Below are 18,596 nucleotides of genomic sequence, written 5' to 3'. Positions count from 1 at the left end.
CTGTTATTTCAGCTCCAAGCCTCCGTCTCTTATGCTGTAATGTCAGCATAAGAAAGGCTGTCACCTGTGGAGGCCTGTGCCCCTGTGGATAGCACCCTTCTCTCCTGCCTGTGTTCTGAAGCGGTTGATGCTTAGGAAAGTGATGGGGGATCGCCCGTCGTTACGGAGGCAGGGCTGGCAAGTGGATGGGTGGCTTTGGGGCTTCCACCGTGAGTCTAAGAATCGGGTGGCTGCTTCCGCCAGTCTCGGGCTGGTTTGAACCACCGGTGTCCTCCAGGGAAAGACTGCAAACTTGGGTTTGGATGGTCGAAACTAAAGCATTGACTCCTCTGGTTCCAAGGGGAAGTGCTGGGCCTCACACATACCACAGGAAATAGATAGTTACTGAACGGTTAACTAAGTAGATACTCTCCTCCCCAGGAGGAGCGTGGGGGCAGCTGAGAGGGACCCTGCATGCTCCACTTGGGACAAGGAAACGTGGAGAAGCTGCCTCTGCTGGGTGTGTGTGTGGGGGGGTGGGGGGGGGGAATCTTTGTGGAGCCTTTGGGACTCCAAGATGTGGTTCCAGACGAATACCTTGATTAACAGTCATGTTGAGTTTAGCACTTATTAAGCCAGCCTCCCAGCGCTGCTGCAGCAGTTTTAGATGTGACTGTGCACCTGGGAAAACATGTCTCCTTCAGTGTGCTGTAATTCCGACTGCACCCGAGACAGCTCGGCACTCCCCGTCTTAGCCCTGTGCACACAGAGGGCACGGCTGTTCCCTGAGGAAGCCCAGTGGGCGCTTGCCCGGCTGCCCCTAAGGCCTGTCCTCTCTCTCTGCAGTGCAAGATGGACTTCCACGCCTGTTCCACTGGCAAGAGCCTCAGCACCCTCTGTGATGGGCCCTGCCCATGTCTCCCTGAGCCCGAGCCTCCGAAGCACAAGGCAGAGAAGAATGGTGAGTGGATCACAGGGGAACCCCTGAAGGAGGGCGGGTGGGCGGGGACGGAGGGCATGGCCAGCTCTGCCCAGATGCCAGCCCTGTGGTGTTTATCGGAGCCTCAGAGCCGGTCCAGCCCAGGTGGGGAGAGGGGCTTACTTGGCAGGTACTGCGGCTTATTCAGGGACTCGCACCTGAACTGCCTTCAGCCACCATTAGAAAGAAAAAGAGCTGGCGTCTTGAATTAACTCTGCTGGTCCAAGATATGCACTAGGTTCTTTGAGAGGTTGAACTGGCTCGAGTAGGAAGGGCAGGTTTTCAGAATCTAAGACCAGGGCCTTCCCTGGGGTACATCTTGGTCTTCCTTGAACTCTAATCTGAATCCTTTGAACCTCTCAAGGCCGAATTTCAAAACAGACTGCAGAGGTGTCATAACGGCCGAGCGTCTTCCCCTCCGAAAGCATTTCCCTATTAATGCATTCTGCTTGCAGACAGCACGCAGCCAGGGGACACATGCCTCCCCAGGCAGCTGTTGCCCTTTGTGGCCGAGAGGAGAGGGAGCGCGGGCTCCTGTGGATGGTTCACGGTGGGGAAGGTAGTGCCGCCCACTGGTCTCAGCTCCTTTTTGAGGCTGGCGTATGATGGGTCTCAGCTCCCTAATGGACCCGGGATAGAAAGCTGCCTTCTGTGGACCTGGGCTTTCTCAGTTAGAGCTGGCTGGTCCACTGCAGATGGTGCACGTCCCAGTGTGGGAGCGTGTGTGCGCGTGTGTCCCTGTGTGTGTGTGCTCCTGTCTGTGTGTTCCTGTGTGTCCTTGTATGTGTTCTTGTCCCCGTGTGTGTCCCCGTGTGTGTCCCCGTGTGTGTGTGTTCCTGTGTGTGTGTCCCTGTGTGTGTTCCTGTGTGTGTGTCCCTGTGTGTGTGTGTATGCAGATTCGCGCATGTCATGTAGTGTCTTTTCTTTGTAACAGAGAAGGATGAAAGGGTGTGAATGTTTATCCATTTGCCCCTTTTTAACTTGTATTGCCTTTTCAGGGCACATAGGTGATGGTCAAGTCTAAACATGTTCATGGTGGTGACTAGAAACATTGTGTTAAAGGGCCCTTTGGGAGATTTACTCAGAATATGGAGGGACAGTGGTAAACCATAAATCACTGTGGTCACAAATAATCTCCATAGGTTACTCTTGGTTACCAAGAAGCTGATGGCATTGCACGGTGGCCTGACTCACTTATACAACTGCAGCGAGAAAGCTAGTGACCGTCCACCGCCCTCCTTGTGGTGCGGACAGAGAACCTAAGCCCTATGGTGTGGGGACTCAGAGCTCAGCAGTTCACTTCTGTGGGAGACTCGTTACGCTCTTCTTAGGAAATCTCTGTTATTCTAGGACTAGGTGCATAGTTTATTGCTTTCATTTACTCTTCCATTCGAGGCATGGAAACCAAACCAAGAAACGCATCCCCACCACGCTGCCCGAATGTCATACACGGGGTGAATGCCCTCTCCTCGCGGGCGCCGGCTCTGCTGAGGTTGCCGACCCGCCACGCTGGGTAACAGGCGGGTTTCCTGGGAGGCTTGTGGTCCTCCCAGTGAAGTACAGCCCTGTTCTTAATGGTGGGCTCTCACACCTGACTAAGTGCGGTTCGCTCTGCAGTGTGACACTCCAGCCACGGCCTCGCCTGCGCTTCACTTGGCCAGTCATATGCTAGTAGAAATGGGAGCATATTTTTATCAAGCCTATGCGAGTAACTACATGGCCATTAAAAGTAAAGAGACTCGGAAAACAGTGCTGTTCCTGAATTCTGAGAGCTCGGGGCCGAGGCGGCGGCGGGGGGGGGGCGCGCAACAAGAATACTATTCAAAAGTGTTTCATTTCCAAATGTTTGTGAAGCACAGACCACGATTAATAGTGAGAGCTAGACCAAGAAGAAAGAGAAGGGACTTCATCACACACCTGTCAGAAATGAGAACAATAAAAATTTATAGTGACACTGTTCCAGACAAATTATCAAAAGTATATTTCCCTTATCAGTCCTTCAGTCCGATGTGACTACTGTGTGTTCCACTGGCGTTTCTGAGTCCAGTTGGCTTTTCTGAAGTTGTCTGCCCCTGGAAAGAGTCCTGGAACGCCACACTCAGTCTCTGAGGTCATGGGGCGTGTGTCCAAGAAAGCGCCCGTCACAGTGAGGCTGCTGCACGAAGGGCCTCGCGGCCACACTTGGCGCAGTTCTTCCTGTGTGGCTCTGAAGCCGTCCTTCTTGGGCTGTGATCACAGCAGAGTTTTATATAAGGGGGGGGGGGGGGAGGAGGAGGGAAGCAACTACCTGTGGATGATAAGACTGAATGGCTGTAGTTAATTTATTACATATCCAACAATATGCTAATGGCGGAAAGTAGAATCCCCTATCAGGGTATGATGCTTAACTTTTTCATACAGATTTGATGGGTGTTTCCCTGGAGGATAAGGACATATTATGGGCAATGAGGACATCACCAAACCCCTAGGGTCATTATGTGGGATGATTAAATTAATGGCATTTTACCTGGACAGAATCAACCAGGGGAAGGCCGACCTCTCCCTCTGATCTGTCAGTTCAGCTCTCACAGGACTGAGCGGCAGTGAGTGCTAAGCACTGGGGATGAAGAGGACCTACGGGTGAGGGAGAGGTCAGAGGTGACATGAAAAGCGGCTCCCTTCTGGCCCCTTAGCTGTGGGGGAGGAGGGAGGAGGAGGGGTGGCCACGCGGTCACCTCCCCTTTCCTGTCCTGCTCCTCCCAGAGCTTTGGGCAGTGGGTGAGGCCGTCTTGACCTTGGCGGCGCTTGTGGCTCTGGACTGTGTCAGAAGCAGTCTTGTTTCTGCGCCTCTTGCAGAAATGACATTTCATGGTCTCACAATGCGGGTGCGTCAGAATGTGGCATTATTATTGTTGTTGTTCATATTTTATTTTCAATCTTCTGTTTTGAACCTTGGTTCCATGTGGTGATGAAAGCATTAATGTAGTCACTTCCAGGTCAATTCCGTCAAATCAGGGTCCTGTCAAAATTCTAGAAAGGTGGGGGGGGGGGGCTTATGAGCTGTGATGCTGGGGAAAGCGGCTCCTGGTGCTGTCCGGCTCTTTGGCACCCACCCTCGTGGAGCGCTCGCATCTCCAGTCGGTTGGCCTTCAGTGCTCATCTTCACTGCATCCAATGGGATGTTTGAGATCCCATGCCTAGGAAGACCATCCTGCACCCTCTTTCTTCTGTGTCCTACTCTTGTGGGCGCCCTAGTCCTCACACAGCCCCTCTCTGGCCCCCTCCACGGTCACAGAAAACTTGAGGATGTCAGGAAAGACAGTGGTGAGGCTGCCATCCCAGGGCTCCGTCCTTGGGTCTGCTGGGCAGCCATGTCTATTCTATGCAGAGGATAGTTTGGCAAGGCTCGGCCCCAGTTAGATTTCATAGCAGTAGCAAACCACAGGTCCTCTCTGCTGCTGGGGCTCTGCACCGTCTGGGGTTTCACAGGTGCCTCTTCCCTGCCCGGGCCCCGAAGATGGGCTGGAGACAGGGAGAACTGTGGTAAACAGAACCTTTCCCAGGGACTCACCTGCCTCTCCGTTCTTCTTCTTCTTCCCAAAATGTCAGTCTTGTAGCCCCAACCTTGATCAGTACGGGATGTGAGTGTGAAGGTGTGTGCGGGCAGGTCTGACTCGTTCCTTCTGAATCCTGTAGACGTCTCTGCCTCTTCTGCCTTGGCTTTAAGTTTCAAGACTGTTTGGGGGAAATCAAAACCAAGTGGCTGGTTTTCTTTTCTTCTCTTCGTTCTTCTGGCATCTCCCCTTTCATGTGGTCCCTGAGGATATGGCGGAGGGGGTGGGCATCTTTTAATATCTCTGAATATTTCCTCTCACATCTCTAAATCACCTCATGACTTTGGACAAGTTGCTTAATTGCTTTATCTCTCTTATCTCTATGATGCCAGTTCAGCCTCAAGAGTATAGAGTAATGAATTGTCCTAAAAAAGGAAAAGAAAAAGGAAATGTCTGAGGCACTCATTTCCTGGTTGAGAATCTAAGGGGAAAACAGAGGTCTCGTACGATTAGAGTCTTTAGGACACATGTTTAAACTAGCAAACTCCTCTGCGCTCTCAGACCTGAGCTGTCCCGCCCGCCCCGCCTCCCTCCGGCTCCCTCATCAGAGAAAGACCCTTCCGCTTGGCTCCGTCCAGCTGGAGGAAGGGTTCCGAGCTCCCTCGGGGCTGAGGTGAAAACTTCCCAGTAGGAGAGCAGACGAGGGAAGATCTTACTCACCTTCTTCCATACCATGTGGAGGGGCCCACGTGTTCCTCCAAGGGGCCTCAGGTTTCCCATGAGGACCAGGGACGGCCACGTGGGTGGGGCCTCCATCCTCCCTGCAGAACCCGTTTTATGCTTTCCTATGTTAGATTGCATCTGTAGGAAATGAGTTTGACCACCGGTGATGCTTGTTCGGTCCCCGTTACAGCAGAGGAAACTGGAAACCCACCGGCAGAAGGAATCTTGCCTGAGGCGGAGCTGGGGCAGAGCCTGCCCCTGGACCTCAGCCTCATGCCCTGTTCCCACTGTGTGCACACCCTGGGTCACGGTCCGCGGCCATCAGCCTGCGATGGTGGAGGGGCTGTAGCTGAGTTTGGTGGGAGATAGATTTAATTTCTCCAGGGCCCGATGTCACTTGCCTGGATCTTGAAGTGTCAATCATCAGGCGTGGAATGTCACTGTGTTCCCACACCAGCGATGCTTTGAATGACATCCGAGGAGGAAATGGAGAGGGCAGCACCATCTCTAAGGACAGCTCCTTCTTTGCTTCTGTGGCATAGGTTAGCTTTTGGGGAGCCAGTCACCCCCAAGTTCTGGAGAAGGCTGTGGAACTGTACCCCTTTCCTGGCCTGACCTGTGCTGGGAGGTAAGGCAGGGGAGGAGGGAGGGTGCCTCTTTCCAGCAGGGCTCACCAAACAGGAAGGAGCGAGCGCCAGCCAGCGGAGCTGTTTGGAACAGTAGAAAAATAGCCCATAGTGACTTGCTTTTCTCAAGTGGTGATTTCAGCCTAAGGGCTAGATCCTGGGGGGGAAGTCCCGGGTGACAGCCGGTTGTCTAATTCCATTACTTATCACAAGCGAAGTTAGGAAACGTGTTTAAAAACCGGTTTGGCTCAGTGGATAGAGCGTCAGCCTGCGGACTGAAGGGTCCCAGGTTCGATTCCGGTCAAGGGCATGTACCTTTGTTGCGGGCACATCCCCGATAGGGGGTGTGCAGGAGGCAGCTGGTCGATGTTTCTCTCTCATCGATGTTTCTAGCTCTCTATCTCTCTCCCTTCCTCTCTGTAAAAAATCAATAAAATATATTTTTTTAAAAAAAGGAAGCGTGTTTAAATAGGAACAGGAGGTGGTGCCAACGAGACAGAGAAGGAGCCCTTCCTCGCTGCAGCATCTCGGTGGAAAAATCCCAGAGCGCCCTGCCTGCCCGGAGGCTCCCAGCGAGATGGAGAGCCTCTCTGCACCAGGAAGGAGCATTCTCTGATGGCTATTGTGTAACAGGGTGGAGGCCCCAGGCTTGCAAACTTGCAATTTACAAGCAGTTCATATTAATCTTTCCATCCAGCTTCATTCACTTATTATTCAGTACCACATTGCGGTCAGAAATTACACTTACAAAGGAACACTTAATTTTTAGGGTCTTGTTATTCTAAATGTCATTATTTTTTTAAAAAAAGCTTCGGGATTAAATTGGCAGCTGGAAGAAAACCTTCCTCGGCAGGACTTTGAACTCGGGTTCCTCCGCTTCTGTGAATTCTGCTGCGCAGAAGCAGACCCAGGTCCTCCTGGTCACGCCGAAGCCCGCTTGATACCAGCTGATGGGGGAAAGCTAAAGGTGAAAAGAAAGAGAAGGGTAAACGGAGGCAGTGGTGGCCACGGTCTAACTGGAGTCCAGAGGAGGGGGTAGAGATTTGTGCTCGAAGTTAATGGCTTTGATGGTTCACCCAAACAGGCCTCTTCTCCTGCTGTTATTCTTTAATTTATAAATTTATACTTTCTTATATAAAATTCAAATATTATGGCAAAAAGGGACTCATATTCCCAGGTCCATTAGCTTTTGGTTGCATATGCTTCCAATTATTTTTGACATACATATACTAACATACTTTTTAAACTTTACTCATCCCAAAATAAGACTCATGTTCTACGTAATGTTTTGTACCCTGCCTCTTTTATATGTCAAAGATATGTTTTCACGTAGGTACAAACAGGTCTGTCTGTGTGTCTGTCTGTCTGTCTGTCTCCCTCCCTGTGCTCCCTTGAACTCCACACTTAAACATGTAATGACTGCTCAGTGTTTCCATTTGGGCGCCCATGGGGTATCAAGCTTAACATGTCCACAATCAAACTCCTGGTGTTTCCCCCATGTGTTTCTTCCTCCTGCAGGATTTATTAACAGCGGCTCTGTATTTCGATTTGCTAAAGTAAAACAAACACAAAAACTCTCTTGTTCTCAAATGCCACATATAATTATGTTGGCTCTGCTTTCAAATTGATTTTCAAATACTAGTATATCCTCTTCTTACCACCTCCACCTCCCTTGTGGTCCAAGACATCTCATCTTTTATTTTAATAGCTTCCTAATTAATCTCCTGGCCCCTTCTTTCTCTTTTGAGCAAAGTAAACCAATTCTGTAAAATGTAAGTCAGAGTGTGTAATCCCCTGTTCCAGCGACTTCCCCTCTTCGTAAGAGGAAAAGTTAAAACCCTTTCAGTGACCTGTAAGGCCCAACGTGATCCCTAGGGTCTCTGTCCCCAGCTTTTGTTATTATACCACTTGCCTACTCACCTGCAGGCACCCAGGCCTGTGTGGGACCCTCAAATGTGTCGATCACCCTCCTGCCTCTGGTCTTTGCATGGACATCCCCTCAGCGTGAACCGCCTTCCCAGCCATGGACACGGCTCACTCCCTCTGAAAACTCTGCACAGGTGTGACCTTCCCAGAACCCCCTCTTCCCCCACCCCGCCCCCGAAGCCTATCTATCCCCCTTCCTTCCTTTATTTTTCTCTTCCCCATGTATCACCTTATCATCTGCTAGATAACTTGTTTACTCATTTTGTTTATTGTCTGTCTCACCCAACTAGAATGGAAGTTAATGAGGACATTTTGTCTGAAATCTGAATAATTGTCAAAAATGGACAAATATTCCACCTTCATCCTTTTTAAAGGGTTGTCCAACATTTACAACATTGAAAATGGCCCAAAACAGAAAAAGATCGATTGTAACAAGAGATAACCTACATAAGGTGCTTAGTATGTGTACTGTGCTACCAGCTTCATTATACATTTGATTCTTCTAACAGCTGAATAATGTCATCTGTGTTGCTGAGAAAACATGAAATTTGGAGCATTTCTGCCCCTTGCCAAGGCCACTCAGCTCCTCAGTGACAGAGCAGGGGCTTGAGGACTTCCCTAGAGTGCGTGCTGGTTACCTCACGTCTGCTGTGCTCTGAAACTGAGTGGGATGCCCACTGAGAGGGCGGGCCTCCTTTGCAAAAAGAAACACACACACATACATGCCCACATTTAAACTAATTCTTACCATTCTTTCAGTGCTCACAGAACACACCCCTCCCCTGATAACACAGCCCTCTCCCAGGGGATCTCTCCAGCGAGAGAATTGACGACCTCGCTCCTTTTCTCCTTTCTTTCTGAGAGCATGCTTGGCTCTGGAAGTTTATCAGAGTACCGGCCTGGGCTCATCACTCACCACCACGTGATGTTCTCTGATAGCCACCAGTTCCCGACCTCGCTCCGCTCCTCAAAGATGAAAATCCATTTGTAATCTGTCCCGAAGTCGACTGTTCCTCCAGTGCCCTGCTATCTATCGCTGTGAAAAGACAGCATTACAATAAAAAATAAATTGAAATTATAATTGAAAGGAAGCGAATGACTGCCACCCCACAAAGCCAGCTGCTCTGTAAAACATTGGTGTCCTCCTTCCCAGATCCAGAGTCGTGATGGGGCCTGGGCCCAGGGGCGGGGCACAGTGTCATAATTAAAGGAGCTCAATTTTAACTGTAGAAATAAAGTTAGAGTTCAAAAAACATAGCTGTTTTACCTTGATGATGATGATTGTTTAAAAACTGAAAGTGACAGTTAGAAGGAAGCAGGAATGTGATTTTGATTATTGAATGTGAGGGATATATAGCAACTAGAGGCCCTGTGCACAAATTCATGCATGGGTGAGGTCCTGCTGGTACACCCTGATAGGGGCCAATCGGGCCAGGCTGGCCAGGGAGAAGGGACATGGGAGGTTGGTGGGCAGGCCCTGCCCCTGATTGGGGGAGGGGGGGTGTCAATCAGGGACGGGGCCAGCTGGGGGGAGGGGCTGCTGGCTTTTGGCCAGCCCCGCCCCTGGTTGAACTCCCAGTCAAAGGGACAATTTGCATATTAGCCTTTTATTATATAGGATTATTATATAGGATAGCAGATAAAGCTCAGAAGAGGCAGTTGGAAGTCATAGATATTCAGATTGGTTGGCAGTGCAGCCCAACAAAACAAAACAACAAGCCAGATCTCTTCAGTCTGAGCAATCAGACTCATTTCCAAATCACGTTGGTGTCCTGAGGGTGAAAACTGTGTTCTGTCCAATCCCAGGAGGGGCGCATCCAGGAAACCTCCCGCCTGGAAAGAGGAGCTGTGTGGCTAGAGAAGGCAGACCTGCTCACACACAAGTTCTGCTGGTGTTTCTCATTATTCCAAGATCTAGAATGAGCTACAATGAGAAAGAGCACCAGAACGATTTAGCGGAATTCTGGGAGGGGAGGTGCTGGTAAGGGCAGAGAAGCCCACGGGGCTCTGCAGAATGTGGGAGCCCCAGCTTTCGGGTCTCCCAGTGTTGCAGTAGCAGGTTGTGGAGGGCAAGGATCTGTGTAAGAACCAGCACAGCCCGCCTGCTCCACATCGCTGGGCGCCCCAGGAAAGCAGTTACAGGAGCCTGTTTCTCCCACCCCAGCCTAGAGAGTAGCACTTTGTTTTGACCTCCTAGGCCTGGCTCTGCTCTGTCCCAGCTTGAGTCTCCCAAATGGCTCTTGCAGACATCGCCTGTGGGGGTGAGGCAAGCAGGCACCCTTCAGTACCTGGGAGGGTGGGGGAAGCGGGGAGGCTGGGAAAGTGCAGGTGCCAGATTCGGGGTCTCACGTGCACGGGATGACCTAGACAGGGATGCAAATGCTGCTGCAGAGCCAGGGTTAGACGCTGAATGGCAAAGATCAGAAATCAGCACTGACGAGGGGGGAGGAACAGTGTGTGTGTGGGGGGGCGGGTTTGATCAGAATTGTGATTATGCACCAATGCAGAGGGCTGAGAAACACTTCAAAGAGTGACTTTCAAAAAAATTGCTTTAAGCCAAGTGTTTTTAAGTCCCCCCCCCTTTTTCTAAACATATAATGGGGACTATTAATCCTATGAAACTACTACCCTGAGTGGTGGTATTGAGGCTGATGAGGTCTCGATTCCTGTCCCTGCATTTCTCCAACTGTTAAAAACTTGGGAGACTGTGCTGAGCCAGGCTAATCCCAGGGCATGTTGGAAACTCAGAAGGGATGGAGCCAAGTCCCCTCACTCTCTGGCCTGATCTTTCTAGATCCCAGTCTGCTGCTGGGTTCCTTCAGGGCTGGGGTACTGCGGGCTCTCCCCAGGCTTCAGAACCTGGCACCTGCACTTTCCCAGCCTCCCTCCTTCCCTCACCCTCCCAGGTACTGAAGGGTGGCTGCTTGGGGTCCCTTCACCTGCCAGGCTCCTGTCTGTCATCTGCACCTGCCAGTCCGTCCTCTCCACCTCGGTGTTCAGCCCCAGCTTTCCCTGCAGATGGCTCACTGCCCTGAGCACCATGCCCAGTACAGGCCAGTGCGTGGCACAGGTCAGGTTATCTTTGATCATTTGTAGAATGAACTACAGTTTTCAAAGCTCTTTCATGTACTTGAGCTTGTGGCAGTTGCAGCCCTTGGAAAGGTTGCACATTGAAGGTGAATTAGGTCTCTAGGTTGAGACAGGCTCAGCGAATCAGAGGTGCCCATCTCTGGCCTCTTTACATCAGTGACCTGGGGTTTGATCTCAGGCTGGGACACATCTGCCATGTGTGTTTCTGGCTCCTTTGGATTGGGGACAGATGGCATCACCCACACTGGGCTCAGGCAGGTCTTCTCTCTTACCGTGTCCTGCCTCCCTGACTTAGGCGGAAGGCTCAAGGTGTCTCGGGAAACTGCTTGCCTTGATGACAGAAATGTGGTACCCTTCGAGATGTAACATTCTGACAATGCTTCCTTGACCTTTCATGAGAGCACAGAGAACAAGGATAGGCAGAGGAGTGTCTGGAACTAGTGAGAGTTCGCTTTCATTTGAGTTGAGAACTTCTGGTATGAGAATCACATTTCTGTTTGTGAGACAGCAGATTAAGTACTATTTACCTCTGAGCCCAGGACACTAGCGCATTCAGGAAACATATAGTGATGAAAATGACACTGATCTGTGACTTCACATACGTTGCTTCTGAAAGCCTCTGAGCCCCATTTAAACTTAAAGCAGAAGGCAATATTCTCACGGCTGTTTTTGTTTTCTAAAACTGAGGACAGTGAATGAGCCTGGAGATAGTGAGTAATATGCCTTCACCCCACCCACCCATCCATTCATCCACCACCCATCCATCTACCCACCCACCCATCCATCCACCCACCCATCTGCCCGCCCATCCATCCATCCATCCATCCACCCACCCACCCACCCACCCATCCATCTACCCATCCCATCCATCCATCCACCCATCCATCCATCCATCTACCCATCCCATCCATCCATCCACCCATCCATCTATCCATCTACCCATCCATCCATTAATCCAGCCAGCCAGTGTTTATGACATTCCCATTCTATGCCCATGTCCTATGATGACTCTCCCCTAAGTGGGATGTCAAGAACACTTAATGCCAAATCCATCAATAAGTTGTTGATCTATGTGCATATGGAGCTCACTTATGTCCCAAAGTAACAGTTGTCTAGAAAATGGCTGTTCTCCATCTTTTTGAGGAGTTGGGTTTACCAGTCTGAGGTCATTTAATGCTTAAAACACCTGACCTACTAATGCTTTAGTCTCTTGTTCAGAAGAGCTAGACTTCATCTCATATGCTTGAGACAAGGAAACTAACTTGAAATATGGGCATACTATTATAGTTTGGACCCTTTGATATACTGCCATTGCATGTCCACTGGATAGGTTTCTGTTATTTGCAACTAAACATTTTCTACTTGATGTAGTATATATCCTTTTAAAGATAATTTGCTTGGAGACGGACAGTATTGGTGTGAGGTCAGGAGCTGCCAAGGAGTCAGGGACAATGGCATCTTGGTACCTAGGGAGGGGGAGACCGAGGTGGCCTCCAGAGCATCACTCAGAGTACCACAGAGTCTTAGCAGCTGCAGTTCCCAGAACGAGGCTCAGGGGCGTTGGTTGGCCTGGAGTAAAGCATAGCTGTGTACCAGGCATCCTTATCTCTTGCAAAGACTACTGACAAGGGAGCAGAAAGGATGGTCCATGGTACACACTAGCTGGGCATGTTGGACTAGAACATGCTGTGCATGAAGCTGAGTGGAAGGAGCCTCCTAGCTGGAAAAGACAGGTACGCGGTGTGAGACAGTGAACACATGAACATTTTTAACTTGAATTTAAAAAAAAACAACACACAACTATAGGGATTATACATGTTTGTTAAAGAATATTTAAAATTACCCAGTCTCCCATACTGAGTATAATCATATACTACTCAAAAGTCTTTATTATTAGCTTAATAGCACTTAATAATATTCCCATATCACTAATGATTCTTTGAAAGCTTGGTTTTTAATGGCTGCATGGCGTCTGAGTCTATAAATGTACTATAATTTTTATAACTAGTCCTCTACTGAGCAGTTAGCTTCTCTCTGGTCTTTCATTATTACAAATAGTGCTTTTATAAACATCACTGTGTATTAATTTTGCAAGCATATTAATTATTTTCATAGGATACATGACCAGTGGTGGGATTTCTAGGGCAAAGGATATGCATGTTGTAACTCTTCTGCTATTTACTGGCAGAATTTCTCCCAGGAAATGTGTATCATAAGCAAGATATGAGAATGTCTGTTCAGAGGACACTTACCAACTTTGGATACTATAATTTTTAAAAGAATTTTTCTACAGCATAGGTTAAGAATAAAGGTACTTTTGTTAGTTGGGATTTGGCTTAGTGGTACATAATTGATACTCCAGTACTCAAATAACAGTAGATTAAGCAAAAGAGGGTTTCTATCATCATTTTAATATAAATTAAGTCAAGTAGTAGGAAGTCCTCAGCTGCTATGGAGTATCTCAGTCCTCAAGGCCTTCCTGTCTTATTGCTCTGAGAATCTTAGCATCCAGCCTCATGGTCCAGAATATCTGCTAGAGCTCCAGCCATTGCATCTGTAGTTCAGACACCAGGAAAAGGGGGGAGCAAAGAAGGGCGCACTACGTTCTTTAAACTGACCTCTGTGAATTTGTATACAGTTCTGCTCTCTTCTCAATGGCCAACTCAGGCTGAATTTAGTATTAGTCTTAGTTGAACAGCCCTGCCTCGATGCTGGACAATGCAAACTTTTAAGCTGAAAAGCAATGAACCAGCTAAAAATCATGGTATGTTGGAAACTCAGAAGGGATGGAGCCAAGTCTCCTCACTCTCTGGCAGATGTATCCCAGCCTGAGGTCAAACCCCAGGTCACTGATGTAAAGAGGCCAGAGATGGGTACCTCTGATTCGCTGAGCCTGTCTCAACCTAGAGACCTAATTCACCTTCAATGCGCAACCTTTTATTGATTTCAGAGAGGAAGGGAGAGGGAGAGATAGATAGAAAAATCAATGATGAGAGAGAATCATTGATTGGCTGCCTCCTGCACACCCCACACTGGGGATCGAGCCCGCAACCCAGGCATGTGCCCTTGGCCGGAATCGAACCCAGGACCCTTCAGTCCACAGGCCGATGCTCTACTCACTGAGCCAAACCGGCTAGGGCTTTTATTACTAAAGAAAAGCAGAAGATGGGTCTTGGGAGGTAATTACCTTCCTCTGTCATGGTTTGATGTTTTATTTCCTTTATTACACTGGAGGTTTAACTTTTTTACTTTTTATACATCTTGGCTATTTGTAATTCTTTCTGAATTGCCTCATATTCCCTATACTTTCCCTGTTTAGGGTGTTGGTCTTTGTCTCAATAACTTATAAGGTGATTCTTTTACACATATTAAAGATATGAATCCATCATATATATTTCACATTCCCCCACAATTTGTTCATTTGCTTTTAATGGTATTTTCTGATAAAGATTTTGATGTTTTCATCCATTCAGGACTATCATTCCTTTCTTTTAGAGTTTCTGGCTTTGATGTATGTTTAGAAATCTATTCTCCACTCTGAGGCCAGCTAAAACTTTCACCTGTGTTTTCATTTTGTTCTTTCATGGATAGAATTTTTCATGTTTGATGCATTAGGCCAGTGGCATTCAAATGGGAAGAAATGGCTTCTACTGTGAGCCGGTACTTAAAGCTTTCACCAAGCAGTACTCATTCTTTCTCCAGATAATGTGTGCTATTTCCTATTCTCTGCCATTGTACTGCATATTTCAGATGGTTACGTTCATGACCCACTCCTGGATTGTGACCAGGGGTTGAAAAAGTGCTGTTTTAATCAATGTCATACTTATTTGAGGGTATGCAAAGAGAACTGGAATTGTAGCTGTGTGCGTTTTAATAGCCTGTTTTCTGAATCATTTTTGCTCTGCCATTCATCTTGTTATCTAACATTATTCTCGTTTTCAAATTTTTCATGGCTCTTCTTACCTATTCTCCCAGATGATATTAAAACTCTTTTTGAAAACTTTCAGAAAATGAGATTTAGATTGGCTTTCCTGAGCAATTGGAGAAGCACTGAGCAGGCTGCAGTTAAGTTGTCCCATCTGGAAGCCCACGCCCCTTGGCAACCTCCCCCCTCCCTCCCCCCTCCCCCGGGACGCCTGCAGCCTGTGCACATATCTCCGCTTCGCACATCTCAGGCTGGGGAGCTGCTGTTTGCCATTGCTTTCGATGAATGAAATCTGTTCTCCATCTTTGTTGGAATGATTGCTTCTTTCAGGGGGGAATCATTCTGATAGTTATTCATTTTATTGTTGTGGTCCTCAGTCTCATCTGTAGATCATGGGCATTTTATCCTCCTCTCTACAGTGTACATTTTAAGAAATAGCTGCCATTACTGACTATACACTAGTGCTGGACACTGTCATAAGCACATTCTATTCACTGTTGAGCCCAGTGACAGGAGATACTGTTTTCTTTATTTTAAAAAATGAGAAAAAGGGCCTCTGTGAATTCAAGTTGCTCAAGGTCACACATCTAGCAAATGGCTCAGATTTGAATCCAGACTGTTAAGCTTGGGTTTTAGAAGTACTGTACTACTTACACATGTGTTACATTTCTTTATTGTGATTTAATGCTATGGCTGAACTTCCAGAATGGAGAAAATAATACTCTCACTTTACTAAGGAGCCCAAGATATGGTCAATGGTCATGTTATGTTCTGCTGGGCACACCTGTAGGTCAGGGCATGCGTGTCCCCCTGCGGGCTGTCTGGTGGCCGCCTTGCGCATCCCTCCCCTGGCTTCATTGGTTCTTGGTCCTCCTTCATGCTCAGAGCATGTGCCTCTCTATTTTTCAGCAACTGGTACCCAACTAAGTTCCATTTCCCAAAGTCATTACTTCAGTTATCTGTTTATCAGGGTTGGCAGGGATGGGTTCACAGTTCCTCTGGTGTGTGACGTTCTGTGAGGGCCCAGAGCCCTTTGGCATGCAATTCGCTGTGCAGCCCCAGCCCCTAAGGCGGTATGATTCCATAGGTCCCTCTGGCGGTGTACTTGCAGCATGATCCTGTGACCTATGGCTGGGCACACCAGCTCGCACCAGCAGCTCTGACCTGGTCTGGGGGTAGGGCGCACGCTGGGTGACAGTTCTGTCTGTGCTGGATGCAGAGCGTGCAGAGATCAAAGGTTCTGTCTGTGCCGGGGGCATAGCACACACTGGGCTGTGGCTCTGTCAGTGCCAGGGGCGGGGTGCGCACCAACTGAGGCTCTGTGCTGGTGGCAGAGCACCCACCGGCCCAAGGCTCTGTCTCTGCCGGGGGCCTAGCACACACTGGGCTGTGACTCTGTTTGTGCTGGGGGCGGGGTACGCACAAGCCAAAGGGTCTCTCAGTGCTGGTGGTGGAGCATGCTCCAATTTTTTTTTTTCATGACTTTGAGACATACTGGTCAGTGCTTTCTAGAAAGTCCCTCAAATGTGATTTGTTGGATGTATTCCTCATGATTAGACTAAGGTTGTGGATTTTTAGGAGGAAGACTTCAGAGATAAAGTGCCATATCAGTTGCATTATATCAATTACATCATGTCAATGGCATCTTGTCAGTTACATTATATCAATTACATCGTGTCCAGGGCACATCCATCAATGTGACTCAGCCCTGTTGATGTGAACCTTCTTCACCTGGCTGAGGTGGTGGTTGTCAGCTTCTCCACAGTAATACCATTCTTTTCTCTCTCCTTCATACTGTTCCCTTTAGCTGGAGGGCACCATGCACAGCCCACAGGTAGGGAGTGGGAGTTAGTGCCCCTTACTTCCTCCAGCATCTGCCACCATTTACCCACCCATGGGGTGGAGTGTCTGTATCGGTTATTGGAATTCTTCCGCACCAGAGATTTGTCACCTCTTCCATGTTTATTTAGTCATGTATTTATGGACTCATAACACTATTGGATTAATCAAATTCAGAGATTTTGTTCAAATTGTTCTAGCTTTGAACTGGGAGCTCTTTCTGTTGACTCCTGTGTCCCTTTGATACACTCTAACTGTGGTTTATTTATTTATTTGTTTCCTTTTTTTTTTACTTTCTGGCACTCTGATATGCTCCAGGCTCACCTTGTATATTCCTTATCCCAGCCGTAGTATCAGTCATTTCTCCAAGCAGCTCCAGTTCCTTTTGATGGAGAATGTTGTTAGAAACCAAGATCTGAGACTAGCTGTGCTCATTACTACTGGGTATAGACTATACAACTTTTGAGTGCATCTGTCTGTATCTGTATTAGCTAGATGTGAGCTCATGCTGATGTCTCCTACTCTAATCCATTAGCACCTGGCTCACCCTAGCATCCTCCCTTGCTTGCCTCCAACAGTGAGGGACTTGGCTGCCGTATCTGCCCTGCATCTCTTAAGTTATTTGGTTCCTGTGTGCACATAGTAGTGTCAAATTGCCAGCCCTACCTGCTGCCTCTGTGGGAAAAACTCAATCACCTAGAGTGCAGTACTTAAGTGTAGTCCCTTTGCCTTTAGTCTTATGTCTGTGCTCATTTCCAAAGCCATGCAGGTCAGCGCCCCTATAATAAAGTTAAATTGTGTCATCACATCCTGCTCTTCATCCTAGGGTCTCACAACCTCCTAAGTGATTTTTTTTAAATTTACATATGTTGAGGTTCACTGTTTGTACTGTAATGTTCCATAGGTTTTGACAAATTCACCATATCATATATGTGCCCTTACACTACCATGATGAATAGTTGCACTGCTCTAAAAATATTCCGTGTGCTCACTTTTTCATCCACTCCTCCTCCCCCACCTCAGACCCCTGGGAACCACAGGTCTGTTTGCTATCCCTATACTTTTGCCTTTTCTACATGTCATATACATGGAATCATGCATTATGTACCCTTTTTATACTGAATTTCTTTCACTTAGCAATATTCATCTAAGATTCATTTGTGTCCTCTTGCAGCTTGATATTTCATTTTTTGTATCACTGAATAGTATCGCATGGTACGGATGTTTCATAATTTGTTTATCCACTCACCTATTGAAGGACATCTTGATTGCTTCCAGTTTGGCAATTATAGATGAAACTGATATGCACATTGAATGCAGCTTTTGGTGTTGACATAGTTTTCACATCAGTGGGGCGCTACTCCCAGATCTGTGGTAAGATGTTTATCTTTATAAGAAATTGTCGCACTGTCTTCCAGAGTGGCTGTACCATTCTGTGTTCCCACCATCAGTCACGAGTTTCTGTTGCTTTGCATCCACACCAGCAATTGATTTGGTCAGTTGTGTTTTGTTTTGCTTTTACACATTCTAATAGGTATGAGGTGATATGTCATTATTTTAATTTGCATTTCTCCAATGACAAATGATGTTGAGAATTTTTTCAGATAGCTATATATTCCATCTTATTTGGTGAGGAATCTATTCAGATCTTTGTACATTTTAAAATTGAGTTGTTTGTTTTCCTACTGTTGAGTGGTGAGTACTTAATTTTGGATACAGACCCTTTGTCAGATATGTGTTTTGCAAATATTGTCTCCCAGGCTGTGGCTTGTGTTTGGGTTCTCTTAACAGTGTCATTCACAGAGCAGAAGTTTTAAATTTTAATAAAGCCCAACTTACCTATTTTTTATTTCATGGATTGTGCTTTTATTGTTATATCTCAAGACTTATCACTAAACCCAGAGTCATGTCAATTTTATTCTTATTTTCTTCTAGAAGTTTTATGGTTTTACAATTAGCCTTATAATCCTTCTTGA

The 18,596-nt window shown here is 47.6% G+C and overlaps 1 protein-coding gene across 1 annotated transcript in view; it reads left to right on the top strand.

The window, feature by feature from the left end:
• SPOCK1 (SPARC (osteonectin), cwcv and kazal like domains proteoglycan 1) overlaps positions 1–18,596 on the top strand; it is a 471,580-nt gene that overhangs the window by 387,268 nt on the left and 65,716 nt on the right. Inside the window, exon 6 of the mRNA XM_079772660.1 lies at positions 826–940. Coding sequence (XP_079628786.1) covers positions 826–940 — 115 coding nt within the window. The remainder of the gene's footprint in view (positions 1–825; positions 941–18,596) is intronic.

Source organism: Cnephaeus nilssonii (assembly GCF_951640355.1).
Source record: "Cnephaeus nilssonii genome assembly, chromosome: 5".
NCBI classification, from domain to species: domain Eukaryota; kingdom Metazoa; phylum Chordata; class Mammalia; order Chiroptera; family Vespertilionidae; genus Cnephaeus; species Cnephaeus nilssonii.
Note: the sequence above shows the minus strand (reverse complement) of the source record. Positions and strands in the feature narration are given on the sequence as shown.